General features: G+C 32.8%; 1 protein-coding gene across 1 annotated transcript in view; it reads right to left on the bottom strand.

Moving 5' to 3' along the window:
- Window positions 1-319: 319 nt before the first annotated feature.
- Window positions 320-15,497, bottom strand: part of Optix (optix) — a 79,920-nt gene continuing 64,742 nt past the window's right edge. Inside the window, exon 2 of the mRNA XM_074140109.1 lies at window positions 320-3,296. Coding sequence (XP_073996210.1) covers window positions 3,068-3,296 — 229 coding nt within the window. The 3' untranslated portion in view covers window positions 320-3,067. The remainder of the gene's footprint in view (window positions 3,297-15,497) is intronic.

Here is a 15,497-nt window from a genome sequence, read left to right as displayed (position 1 = left end):
GTTCTAGATTTAAACGTATTTTTGCTTTTGAATTTTTTTCGGAGATCAAGTTTTTAAAAAAAGTAATAAAATAGAAACAGCTCATAAAGTATAATATTTAGAGCCTTTTTCGAAAAAAAAATTCAAAAACTATAATAAATAAAACTATAGCACTTTCTGATAACCATTTTTCTAAAAAATTTGGAACTTTTAATAATAGTTTATATTAAATAGACTGTGGAAAATTTGCTTTTCTTGTTGAAGCACGTTAGAAAATTTGGAAAGGTTTTTTTTGAGAAAATTGGCAAACGTTTTAGGAAATCAAATGAAGTACATTAAATATATTTAATTGTCATTATATTATACCTATTATTTACACATGAAACATTGGCAACAAAATGCTGAAATGATATTTATATATTATATAAGCTTGGATGTACATATTATCTACAATATCTAATTGATATTTACCAAATTACAATATTTATATAATATTTCTCTTTTATTTATACACGAATAAAAGCAGTTCGAACTGCTGATAGTTCTCGAGGAATGTTTTATAAACATCATTGCAAAGAAATTAAATTAAAATTATAGTATATAGAAAGCACTGATCAATGGTTTTCTCAGCCATTTTTTATTCTATTTAAATAAATTATATTTTATAAAACCTTTTTTTCATTGGCTAAAACCTTTGAGCCTAACTTATTTATTATATTTTGCCATTGTTAGTTTTTTGTTAATCATGGCATAGAAACCACTGAATTGGAGAAATCAGTTCGGTGAGCATTCTCACCAAATTAGTAGTTTGTTAGACTGAGTTAGGGACATGATATGAAGCAGAAAAGAGAACGCATTTTAAAAACAAAAATAAATATTTACAAAGTTTTTGAATGGTTGGTAATTTGATCAAATAAGTTAGTTATTAAAGTAGTAAATGAACCATTCTGTCAAAGAGAATTTCTTGTAATAGATTACAATTTATAATTTTTAAAGATTTGAAAATAATACACTCATTTACGCAATCATAAAAAGTTTAAGAAACTTTAAGCAAAATTATGAAACAATTTACTATCAAAAAATAGTTATTTTCAGTGACGGCTGGGCTAATAAGCTTTATTCGGTTACTTTGATGTTGATAACCAAAACTATTTCCTGTATTGTCTTTTTGCAATTCAACAGCACAAGATTTTTAGCAAATAATCTACAATAATTTAGCTGGTTCTCAGTTAAACAATTTATCATTGGAAATACTACAGATTATTGCAACTGAAATTAAAGAAAAAAAGTATGGAAGAAGTACATTTTTTTATGATTTTCATTGAAATAAAAACATTTTACCGGCGATATTCGGGCGTTTTAAAAAAAAACTTCCTACTATCTCAAATTGGCGTTTACAATGCGGTTTTCTGTGGCAATATTGGAAGAACTGCAATTAACATAAAAACTGATCAAATTATTTTGATGTTCTAGGTTGTTGATAGACAGCAGTAAAAAAGTAAGTGTGTAATCGCCTATTTGTACAGATTCACAATTATTTGGCTTCAGATCCAAAAAAATAAAGAAATTTATGTGATATTTATGATATGTCACATACTTTTACTATTAAAATGTTCCTAACCAATTAAAAACTGAATAGCATCAGACGGTTCCTGAACTAGAGAACACATCTCGAACAAAATCATCTACGCCGAACCTACCGCCCCTACAAGAACAGAATATTATTGGTTTTAGATAAACTCAGTCCTCAGTCTCATTCAGTATTGGAATAAGTCTCATTTCACTATCTAATATTCTGTAGTAATCGTTTAATTTAGGATCATGAACACTTTTTACAGAATAAACCATGAATATTTATATTAAATTATTCTTTTCAGGAATGGAATAAAATTAAAGAAAAAAAAAACTTTGTTTTTGCTACTTAGTCATCACATTATGAAGAAATTATTATTCTGCCATTGAGTGAATACAGCTTGAAATTTAGGCAAGGAGGAATTAGTGAGGAAGGTTTAGACCCTTTTCAGCCCCTAATCTTGAAGACCTCAGACTCTCAATAATTGAAACTTAAACCAACTTCTCTTTTCAATGCGAATTAAAAGTCATTAGAACATTTAGTCAATAAATAATTCTAATTTAATTTATAAATGAGTGATATTTGATTATTGAGTCTATTTCTTCCAATTTTTGAAAAATAAGGTTTTTAAGAAAGAGTATGGAAATTATTTCTATTTAAAATTGATATTTTACTGTTATAAACTCTCTTTTAATAGAACAATCAATTTTTCCTTATAGAGTACGAGTTGTCAGTTACCTTATTGGTAGTTAAAAAAATGGCAGATCAAGTTTGATTAAAACAAAGGCTGCATCATTTTGTTTTTAGCGATTACCAAATGATCGATACACTACACTCCCACGCGGAGATCCTGAGTTTAAGTTTATATGCACTTAGATTTTCTCTTCCTTGGAGCCTTTAGCTGAGAGAACTTTAGAGGCCGGTAATGCAATGAAGAGGCGTCGAGCGCAAATCGTGGCGTTGACGCCTCTTCATTTAAAAAAAAGGATTAACTTGATTTTTGAAATCAATACCAAGTGAGTGGCTACCCTTTTTATGGTATCTTTATTTTAGAGCTCTATTTGAATTGTCGGATTGTCAAAAAATAAACTTTTGCTTGGAAACAAAGATATGAGTTACCATGAGAACAGTTTTGTGGTTTTTACACAATTTTTCCTATTTTTTGTTCTAGATTTAGAAATCATTGAGATAAATATTTTGAAAGGGAAACCACTTTAGGCCATATCAGGTATCACAAAATTTTTTTGAAATTTCTTTAGCTTAAATATATTACTATAAATTTTATATATATAAATATTTATATATTTACATACGAATAAATTACGTTGTGATATATTTATATATATAAATGTATTTAAAAAGTATTTCGGAATATATTTGGACAAGAAAAAGTGATGAATTAGTTCATCGTTCTTTCGAAATTTTAGATAAGATTGTCCGTTACAACAAGGCAGAGCCGTTGTGTTGTGGAGGAATTGCACTGATATAGGTGTGTGGAGAGAGTTGAGGCTGCTGTCACGTGATGCCCGCCGGCGGGTGATGATGGTGGTGGTGGTGTGAGGGCGGACTGAAAGGTCGATGAAGAGCCAGAGGTTGTACCAGTGGTGGTGAAGGAGCTCCCAAACTGATACTGGAGTCCGAGCTGGTGGACATTGCACTTGAAGGCCTAGGGGGTGGCAGACCCGCAGTTCCGCTGCCTCCATGTGAGGCGGCAAGTTGTGCTGCTAGTTGTTGCTGTTGCATCCTAGAACAAAGAACATTTTAGTGTGTTAGTATTTCAGATCCATATGGAATTAGTTCTAATGACTTATTTAATGCTACCTAAATGAATAGGAATCCTAATGAAGTTTAAACACTTCTAACAAAGTTCTGAGGTCACGAACAATTGAAAAATTTATATCAGTTTGGCTTTTTGAAATAAACAATTATATTCTTTCGAAGTCGATCTTCTTTTTTTTGAGTTCAAAAAGTTCTTTAGAACTTCTCACATTAAAAATGTTAACAGTTTTATTATAACGAAGGTAATTGTGGCAAATGTAAATTAACAGACCGCATTCCTCAATTTTATGCGGATATAGTCAAAAGAAATCCAACACATTTCATTACAATGTTCTTAGTAGAGTGGCTTCGAGCAAATGGTGATGTTGAACTCGTGATCCGTAAGGCCTGATGTCAGTGTTTTCCAAGTCCTCTTTCTTGGTACTTCTATAAATTCCGACACTCTAGATTGTTGACAGCTTTGTAAGACTTCAGAGACTGATAAAAATTATATCTGATAACTGATAACAATTTTTGGTTTTACCCACATAAATATTAAGTAATTAAAAAAAAAAAAATCATTACCCTGCAGTCTTAATATCGTCTGCCTAAAGAACACTTTTTTCAAGTCATTTGTTATTAAAGAATACTCTAATTTTAATCTCTGATCAAAAATATAATTAAACTCAAATCTAGGGAAATTTTCGTAATTTTGTAGTAGGTATTTCATTACTTTCCCTGCGAATTATTATCGCCAATTATTGGCTGTCATTAACTACATTTATGTTTTCACACAATTATTTTACATTATAGCCAAATAAAAATTTTATACATAAATAAAAAATACGTTTTATCTTAAAAGAGAGAAATAAAATCTGCTATAAACCAGGTCTGCTGGAGCGGAATGCAGAAATTGAAAAATGTGGTAACACTAATATTGGAAATAAATCAAAATATATTTGAAGCCATGGGAATCAAACAACTGAAATGCTTAGAGTGGGTGGTGATAGAATCTCACAGCCAAGCGAACTGTGAAAAACATGAGCTATAATTTGTGTGGGGTGTTCATTAGCTGGGCTAATGACAATATTGTGATCTGTTAGATGTATCCAGCGAAAGGGTAAAAGGAAATTCGGAAAAGAATCTAATTTAGGATATATCGAGTTTCACAATTTTTTTAATTTTTTGTGTGGTAACTTACAAGAGATGTGGAAAATGAAAATAATAATAATTGAATTAGCGGTTTAATTCAAAACGATGGTTTAACACGTATATTTAAAAAATTTGAGTTCACTCACTTAAGTTGTGAGGAAAACGTGAAAATCAAAACTAAAGCACGTAATCTTAGCAGAAGCAGAAGTGCTTTGGCACTTCCAGAGATAGTTCCCGATGTTATTCTGCCAGGAAATCCATAAATCTTTTTGAATTGAGTCAGCTACTTTAATCAAACTAAGCCTCAAACAACAAAATACACACCGCACTATTACAATTTTTTAAAACGTATCCAAAAAAAAAAAAGTTTTAATTTCAGAATAAATAGGTTAGTTCCAATTCCCACGGATACAATTTGTTGAGGTTGAAATTGTTTACAGAGTAAACATTACTGAAAGGTTGCGTTTACAGTAAACAGGATGTTATAGAGTAAAGTTTAGGTAAGAGCTACAAGATCTCATATTACTCTGTACATCTACTGCAGACGTTCCTTTTCATAGTCAGAGCAAAGATAGAGATATGGTAGATACCTGCGGTACATGACGCCGTCCGAACATATGCATGTGGTAATCAGAACGTCCTGGTCTACTGGTGTACTAATAGGTATCTACTTCAGCAATGCAGCATTGTTCGTACGTTCCTATTTGTAAATTATTTATTTTTTAAAAGTATTTTCGATAATTATCTGAATGAATGCGCGTCTAAATCTCAAGTCGTTGATGCCAGGAGCCTTCTCAGAGTTCTGTTGGCCACTCTACAGTTCCAGAGAGCCACAATAAAGTGAATGTAGTAGTTTTTTTTTTAGGACGAGCAATCCTAAAAGCTGCCAGTTGCTTTGTTTGAACTAACTAACCACTCAGCCAATCCATAAATAATATGGTTTTTAAGATAAGTAGTTCTTCTACCCTTAGTTATTAAAATCTCTCTAGAAAGAAGAAAGTACTCTTGTTATGTTGTATTTGAATAAAAAATTCTGGAGCTAAGTTAGTCTCACATTTTCGCATAAGCTCAACATCGCGATAAGCAGCCCATAAACATTGTGAAAAAGTAAGTTATTCTACTCTATAATTGGAGAAATAAGTCATTCTGTTAGTGCACAATATGTGTGTTTCTACTTTAGAGTGTATTGGAATAACTTTAACCGGCTGACTAACGGTGACTAACATGAGGTTTGTGTTTTTAAGGACATTATTTGTGTAATCAGACTTGTGTGTTTAATTTGCTGGTTAATTTGGTTATTTGGTTTTGGATTCAGAAGGAGATAAAATGTGGTAAATACCAATAAAATTGTTAATATTTTTAAGCATTTATTTGCATATATGTATTGTTTTGCAGAAACGAGTTATGCGACAATAAACTCAGATGCACATTATGTTGAATATTTGATCTGGATCCACATTTTATCAGCAAACTATTTACTTTAAACTAAATCTTTAAATAAAATCCAAGGCCTAAGACCAAGAATTGAACCCAGTACCACAATACATATTAGCTTTACAGTTCTCGCCTCTGTTCGCACGGCTACCGTGGCGCCTTAGATAAGAAAATAATATGCACAAATTCTTCAATAAAAATCAGTCTATCAGTCCATTAGCTTTGTTTAGAGAAATTTACTTTCACCTTCAGATGCTCTACCGCATTATTACAAAATGGCTAATGAGTCAGCTTGAGAGAGCAACATTGAATGATTACATGAACTTAATCCCTAGGTGTTGGATGAGAATCCGAAATCCATGTTTATCTATTACATCTCGAGATTTACTAGATTCAAACCCCGTCTCAAATGTTGCTTGGATTGAACAATGTTTTATTTATGGCAAAATTGAAAATTTCTCAATTTTATATATTAATTAATGGTAAGCATAATTAAATAATAATATTATAGGTAATTGTGATGTAAACGACAGCAGTTAGTAATCTAATACAAGACATTAGAATGTGATAGACCTTTGTGTGAATTGCAAACCGGTTTTTAAATTCACTGTGAAATATGATAGCTTATATATTTAGAGGCACCAGTCCCCTTTGCAACGCTCCATTGTACGCTGTGCCCAGCTAGCCTCGCTAACACATATTCAACAATCACTTTTCAATAATTTATACTCATAAAAAAAGAGTAGAGGGTGCAGCTTATCATTAACTACTCATTTAAACGCTAAACAGCTTATTTCGTGCAAAAAGTTCCATCGGCAAAAATGTAAGTTTCCCCGTAAGTCTTTCCTAAGCTTTCATGACAAGACTGATTTAATGAAAAGTTCCAAAATATGAATATAGAATCAAGAGGGGATGGCTTTTCTTTAGCAAGAGGTTTCCTTTAAGTAGAGGAATGCATGTCTAGAGTATTGGTGACGTGCAATACTGTTTAAAGTACCAGAGACTTCAACGGTCATCGATACTGTGTGCACCACTCGCGTAACATTAAACATTTCGGCGCCATTTCCAATCGTGTCATGCTAAAAATAAAGCCTACTTAACATTGTGTAGTCAAGGATTATAAATAACTTGATTGAACAACTCTTTATTTTGCCTTTGCTACAAATAAAATTGGTCCAAATCTCTCAAACAACTCAGTAATAAAAGTGAATAGAATCAGATAGCGGTCACAAAAGCTAACAACTCAATTATCGCATCATGCATGGATTTTATTCTATCATATTTTTAATTCCAGATTTGCTTACCTCTTTAAGCAAGAAATCATATGCATCAAAGTTGTACGCCACAAATATATAGTAAATTACTTTTCGTCCTAAATCAATCAAGAGGTAGATCAACGCTAACATTTAAAAAAATATACTTTTATAATTAAGCTGTAATTCGTCTTTTCTATTTTCATTCTCGCCCTTAAACACTACCCATTTTCCATTAAATTTAATTCTAAATAACTTCAATGAATTTTACTCATATGATCCGAAATTGGACGTTTCACGTTTTCCCATCCGTGAAAAAAAAGTAATCAATAACAATGTAAAGCCAAGTATAAAACATTATTCACTAATTGAAGTTTATAAATCCAAACTTCATTAATTGTAATGAAGTGTTTCCTCCGATGTTGTGTTCTTCTTAACACCTTTTTGATTATTACTACACATCACACATAGACACATTCACACACAAGAATACTTATTAAACAATATGCAATTAGATTTGTCGGCTAAAGTACAAAAGAGAAGAATATCAGTGTCTTAATTACAACTAATGATTGCTAGAGAAAATAAAAATATAAAACATAAGAAATGAAAAAAAAAATCCGAACCTTATGGACGTTAAGACTATATGATGCAATCACGCCCATCAGTGTTGTTGTAATCATTGTAAGTGAATGAGCTCAAGATGAATGAGTATATCATGAACAAAGACACCTCATACACTATACAGACACTTAAGTATGTGTTTGTAATTACGTACTTACACACAAACTCATGTTCACTAATATGTTGTTAAAAGAGAAGGAAGACTATTGTTGTTATATTCTTATTAAGCGGAAAAACAACATCCCCACCATCTGCATCTCAATGTATGCGTTTACCAGTCAACAATACTCTACTTCTTGCAATTAATACCATAGAAATGAACAAATTAAACCCACCTGCTTGGCTAATGAATGGCCGATGCAATAATATGCAGTGGGAATTTCTTCATAGAAGGCAGTTATCGTCTTATTCACACCTCCACTATCTAAAATATCAATTTAGCAGGCCTATTACCAGTTTTGATACAATTAAGAGGATCCATAAATATACAAAATCTGTTGTGAACATACCACACGAGTGAATCGCTGTACAAAACTGGAAATTCAATTCAGAAAAGTGGTTGGCTTATTTTGTCCAACAGCTTATTGACAAGTACGTCGGTGACCCTAAACAATACATCAAGTAAATGGGGCTAACTCCTCTCCCATTGCATATACAGCTTTTCAGACCACCCAAAAGGTACATCTATAGGAAATTCCGAATTGAATGACACCTCATTCATGAAAATCGGTTCGCGCGTTTAGGCGCTACGTTGTTGTTTACATAAAAGGTAACAAGAACAAAAACAGCAAGAACAATAACATTTTCTAAAAACGCCGTTTTTTCTAATTTTTTGCCACTATTTTTTTCTCAAAATCTATCAGATCTGGGTAGTTGTAAAAAAAATTACAGTTATAAAGAAGGATTTGCCCTAAATTATAAAGAAAATTTGGGAATTTTATTAATAGAAAAAGAGAAACAAATTGTCAAAGTTGGGTGTTTTTCAACGTTACGCTTTTTCATGCACTTTTTGACGATCAACCCTTATATAACTGTCCTACCGGACAGTTTTAACTAGAATTTTTTCATTTTGTGTAATTCTGAACTCACGCACACGCAACATTACCCTCTTAGACACACAAATACAAAGAGAAGAATCTGTGAAACATTTTAGTAAGTTACACTAAAAATTGTACTCTGAAAAAGAAGTCAAATCCTATCCATAGCGTGAAGAGCCCTGAATCAATCTTGTTACGGAGAAATAAGAAAAACTGTAGAACTGCTTAAGGGCAAAGTCTAAATGTAAAGAAAAATCATCGGAATCATTTTTTAGAAAATATTAAAATCCAGAAATAAGTATAAATTGGCGCTTCCAGTTCGTTTATTGTCAAGTCTAATTTAAGCTAATTTCAGCTGTCAAATTTGAAATTTCAGTGATTTTTATTAGTTAAGCTAAACACAAATTTCACACGCACAAACCCAAATAGAGTCAAATTTTTAAAAATTACATTAAAAAAAAAAATTTCCAGTGAACATTAGATATTTAAAATTTAACAATGATTGCGATACTTCCTTTTTCATAGAATAAGAGAACAAAAATTATGCTGAAGATTGAAGCAATCAATGATTACAAGTAAGCTACAAATTTCAAAAGTTCTTGGCACTGTAATGACATAATTTGTAAATTTTTGGAGAAAAGCAAAAAAGTTAGGTATCAATCTACAATTATAATCTAAGAACGAAAATCATATACTTGCTTCAATATGCCTTTAAGATTAAAAAGTTAAGTATTAGAGTTGTACAAACGACAAAAGGTACACAAATCAGCTAATACCCCACATTTCATTCATATTTCAGTTCGAAATTCGGTAGTTAGGAGGGTTCGGAAAAGTATTTTATTAAAATTGATTTTCAAATGTATGCCAAACTTCTGAAATGATTTCTCTTACTACTAATGGAGCTTTCTAAGTACTTTAACTTCGCCTAGGAAAAAAGTGGTTCCTTACAAAAGAAACTAATAACTCTTGAAAATAATTGTATTTTAGAAATTTTTATAAGTTGATATCACTTTAGTAATTAAATTTGCATTAATATTTTCTAGAATTTAGCATTTGCTGGTCGTTATCAGCGAAGATTTCAAGTTGAAGTTACTCAGAGAAACCTTTGTCCCTTTAACTTGCCTAATTTGATAACAATCCTGATAAGAATGAAAGTGATATTAATTGACAATAATTTTAGATGAGGCCTCTCATATAAGGAGCTAACACTTCTCCCATAAAATGTACAACACCGAGATTCTCAAAAAGCAAATCTACATGAAATTCATCTCATTCATTCATGAAAATCGGTTCGCGCGTTTGGGCGCTACGTTGTTTACATAAAAGGAAACAACAAGAAGAAGATCTTGACGAAGAATCTTCTTGAATCTTCAAGAAGAACATTTGTTTTGGGACATTTTTGGTAAATCTTTTTCCGAAACATATTTGGATCTGCGTAAAATTAAAGTTACGAAAAAATTATTCTTAAATACCAGGAAAAGAATACTCTAATACTTCTTTAAAACAAAAACAAATAAAGTCATGGGTGTTTTTCAACATTACGCTTATTCATTCAGTTTTTGACGATCAATCCATATACAACTGTCCTACCAGCCAGATTTGATTTTGGATCATGTGTTGAACACAACATCTTGCAAACTTCCCTCATGCTTTTATTGTATGAACTCTTTTGTTTTCAATATTCCAAAAAAATAAATAGATATAACAATGATATAGAAACTGCCGCCTTACTCAGACCTAACTTTTTTTTATTATTATCAAGGCGAGGAGACGATCTGGGTATTAGGCGAGGCGAGCGGTAAAGCGATCCAAAGCCGGCCTACTCCTTTTAGACCTACAGCGGCAGTACTGAGCCAAAAAGAATTGTGAATTAATATGAGGCGAGGTAGCGCATACGGGTTTTGGTTTTAGCCTCCAAAGAGTATCACCTTACATATACGGCCAAACACAGCTTATCAGCTTTTGTCCTTTACATTTCGGGAGCTGACAGTCCAATGGGCCTTCTGAAATTAGGAGGGGTAGACTGCTTTTTAAAGCCATGTGTGGAATGGAAGACACATGAAACTTTAGTACGATCCTTGCAAGCTCCCCTCCATGCTTGCCCTATAGTGTAGTATAATAGCTATTACTAGATTGACTATTATACCTTGAAAAGATGATAGAAGAAGCACACAACAACATATGAAGAGGCTGGGCCAGGGACGGGGTTGTGCAACAAAAGGACAGTGGTGTTGTTTACAACTGGCTACACAGAACAGTGCAGCGAAATAGAGGCGCGATAGCATTCTGTCCGCCCTCCGAACGGAGACGGCTTCCCTTTCAGATGGTATGTTTAACGATCAATTACCTTAGAGATAAAGTACGCCGCTTTGCAACAATGAAAGCATTTAACCCATCTCGTCTACTTATACTATAATCTCAAATTGCAACTCTATATTTACTTCCTATAGAATTATTATCAAAATTGTTACAACAATAAGGAGGGCGTAGTCATTGTTGGAAATATATGTCGGCCTTGTCTTTGTTATTGAAGTCCTCTTGCACATCCCTTTAATTAAATATAAAACCATACTCTTTAATTCAATTTATCACAATTAGAATCGCAATGATCTCTTAGTTCTTAAGACTTTTCTGCTTATAATATGATGTATGTCTATTTAAAAGAGTGAAGTTGAATAAACCCAAAGTGAAAAACTCTGCCACCAACTTTAATATCCTAGTGCAATTTTATTTTGTATTTTTTAATTTAATCTGAGAACTTTTATGATACTTTTACAACCCATTAATTTTACGGAAACCATTTATCTAACTGCCACGTCCAGTACAGGTAGAGTAATGATTAATTATCTTAACCGAGAACATAGACAGCTGTTATGAGAAGCTAGTTCTTACCGCCATTCTCTTCCGATTGGTCGTATATCAAAGTAAAACTGCGAACTGGAAGTTCAACTGTTCATCTTGAATGAACAGAGCTCAAGATATCCGGTATACAAGATATTCGGCACCTTTATGGTTTAATCACAGACGGTACTGCGGATAGTGTGCAGATTAGCTCATTGGTTAGAACAATAGGTTCGGATTCTTGTTGAAATTTTGACTTCTAAGTTATGGTTGTTACCCATTGTATCACATTTTTTTTAATTATTTGTTTTATTATGTAAAAGAAGAAGTATGGATATTTCATATGCTGGGCATTTGTGACTAATAAATATTTTTACATTATGTATAAATTGGGAAAACCATTAGTTACGGAGGCTGCTATAAAATGATTACCGGAGGAAGGTGACAGCTGCGAGGTATTTGATGACGTACACGATGCAAATAGTTTGAAGGTATCTTTGATTTTATTCGTAGTAGTAGGATGTTCTCCTAAAGATGGGAAGGGTGAACGTAGCAAGTGATGATAATGATGATTATGGAAGAGAAGCCGTGTTAAATTAATAAATGGTATTGAGGTGAGAAAATTAATGATATAAAGAAAATTAAAGAACTTTCGAGTCGAGTAGGAAATATTTAATAGGTTTAAAGGTAGAATTTTCAGTAGCCCAAAAAGTTTGAACTTTACCGCAACAGAGTTCGCTCAAAGATGTCTGTGACACTTCGTTCTTCCCCCAACATTGAAGGAAGACCAAGATTGGTTAGGTCTAAACACATATAAAAAGTTTAAGTAATCAGGTATCCAAGAAATTCAACCACGATGTGGTTTTTGTGGAAAGTGCACAACAGTTCTTTGTGCGAAATCCAATATCGTCTAAAAAATTGCTTCGTCTTGCTTCATCAAAAGTAAAATTTACTTTAACTAAATTAGACTATTATTGAATTATGGTTTACTTTTTATAAATGATACATGTAGCTTATACTGTATTGCATTTACAATAAAGACATTTTAATGATTTAATTTTATAACTTGATGTTTTTCACACCCCCAGATTCGCAACGTATTATAAAGCAGACGTATTATAAAATTCAATAAATAACTTTAGTAAAATGATAATTATTTTGTTAAAAGAACATAAATTACTGTTTAAATATAAATTTTAAAATAAAAAAAATTAAGTTTTTTGTTTATCTGGGATATAAAGGGCTAATAAAAAGTCACTTTTTTTAGAAGATTTACTAAAGCTGAGAACTCTTCCCGTACAGCCCAATTTTGAATTAAAAATTCATTGTTCTAAACGCAATACCAAATTTGAACTTTCTGTGATTTTCAGGTATTTGAGCTGTCCACATGCAGACAAAGACAGGAGCACACACTAGTATTCAAGAATCTGGCGAAAACCCAATCTACAAAATTTGAAACGATTATGATATTAGAATTAGAGAAGTATAAAACTGAATTTATGGGGCTATAAATTCAGTTTGGAGGTAATAAAATAAATTTATGCTTTGATTGGGTGTTATACTGCTGAGCAAAAGATAACTTCGAGATATTTGAGGAGTTCAGGCTGGATGTGCAGCGTTCCTTCTGATTGAATGTTTGCTCAGAGAATGAAGTCTACATATTGCCACAGTTAAGGTTTCCCAGCAAAATCAAGATAGTGGGGGCAAGTGAGCTACTGTAGAGAGACAGAGAGAGAATGGAGAAGAAGGAAAGACTGACGTCTGTAGGTCTGTCTACTCACCACGATGTCAGCCTTTTTACTTACTAGTCTTAGTGATGGGTCTGTTTGCTAGTGTGGCGCCAAAACCACTTGAGTCAAACAAGACGATGAAGGAGAATAACAAGTGAAAGAGAAATGTGGGAGTAGGGGAAATAGTACCATTGTTGTGTACCATTTACCATTGTCTTCGCCCCTAAGCTTCCGGTCAGACCGCCAGGACGTGCACCAGGAGAGAATGGCCAGCCCGGACGGCTCGGATTGGATTTCCTTATTACTGCCCTCTCTAATCGGCTCTTCCTCTGACTGCACCCTCACTCAATACCCCTTCTCAATAGAGCACACATTATCCAAGCTTTTATTTGTTTAAAATAGGTTACCAGGATACGGCACTGTTAACTTCCAATTTTACAGTCTTGCTGGTACATCTCATTTTCCAAAAGCGGTTTAAAAGTACTAACCGCACTTACTACCCATCTTAGTTCTAATTCTAAATAATAGAAATCTAAAGTTCAAATTTGAGACGGACTTTAGTGCCTTACACGATGAAACACGGATTTTTTTCTTTAAAGTCGCTCATGGACATTTATAAATCCATTTAAGAAAGTTAATCAAATTCAGGCGATTGTTCATTTTTGTCTTTCTCTTCCACTACTAAAAAGTTAAGGATTCAAATTGGCAAGGAATCGGTCCAAATAAAAACAACAACTCGTCTTTTTGCCAACGTTTCGACAAATATATTGCCTTCTTCAGGGCTTGGCTATGCGGGTTGGTTGAGTTGCAAAAATTGTAACTAATAAGGCCGAACGGTTAGAGGTGAAGCCCTAAAAGCTATGATATGGATGGTGGGTTCGATTCCCGGTCTAGGCCATGGATTTTATTTAATGGTAAGTATGAGAATGGAATAGTAAAGTATGATTAATCATATATTTAATAAATGTGTGCCAATATTGGCATATGCCATGACGTAGACATCATGAACAGGTCGGAGAATGGCCTAAAAAGATGCTTTTCAGGCTATTGAACGAACTACAAAATATAGGATAACTAGTAGAAATGCCGTGATAGACTTCTCCTTCGAAAAAAAAGTAAATGGTTTCGTTTTCTTTGGCTCCTGCATGAATTCATCCAACAACTTCAAGCTTACAACTATACAAATGTACTTAAACTATCCAATTCTGTAAAATAGTAAAACAACCTTATCATGCAGTAGCACATTACACTCACAAAGGATTGATATCAAAAATAATATTACAGTTAAAAATAAATATAACATCAAAACAAAAGTGGTACCCTTAATGACATGTTGAGTGGTTAGTAAAAATGGCAAGTCATTTCGAGCTAAGAGGAACTTCCCGTCAAAGATGACAGTAAATAACAAACAGTATACAAAGAGGGCGTATAGCAGCTAAACAACCAACTGGCACGGATGTGTTGTTATAACAAATGCTACACTTCGCTTGAAATCATGAATTTGTAGTTTTTATTTTATTTTAATAAGAATTTTCGGTTTTTTTTTAATTGAAGTTGATTGATATTTAGATTAGAATAGAAGTTCTTGCATTTCATTGACATTTCAATTATAGCTTGTCATTTAAAACCGAATCTTTAGGTTCGCATTAATTAAGAACAAGTTGACTATAAGTAAATGGGCAACAGAAGATGGTTTAAAATGTCTAACATATTAGGCGCTAAAAGGAATAATTTGAAAGTCCAAATTACTGAAAGGCTATTCGACTTAGCTCAACTCGGCTCACCGCAAATCGATTTAATTAGATTGCACTTCCAGTGTTGTATTAGATTATGTGAGTGCATATGATTTTAATGTAGGAACAATCAGAGACGTTGCCTTCTTTTAGGCACCAAGGCTGAGTCCCTCTCAAAAAAAAGAAGCTTTTAATGATCATTAAAACTACCTTATTTCAGCATACTAATGCAGCTTTCATAAAAAGCTGTGAATTACTTGGTCTACTTTTAAACAAACCCCCCAAAAAATGCATGAGTTATACCAAAGCTGGCGCTTTTCAAAGTCTATACTTGCGCAGTTCCCCGCTACAGTTGTGATTATGTCTTGATAGTATTGTGGGTC

This window comes from Rhodnius prolixus, unplaced genomic scaffold, assembly GCF_049639745.1.
Source record: "Rhodnius prolixus isolate KJV_2025 unplaced genomic scaffold, Rpr scaffold_1, whole genome shotgun sequence".
Lineage (NCBI taxonomy): Eukaryota > Metazoa > Arthropoda > Insecta > Hemiptera > Reduviidae > Rhodnius > Rhodnius prolixus.
Note: the sequence above shows the minus strand (reverse complement) of the source record. Positions and strands in the feature narration are given on the sequence as shown.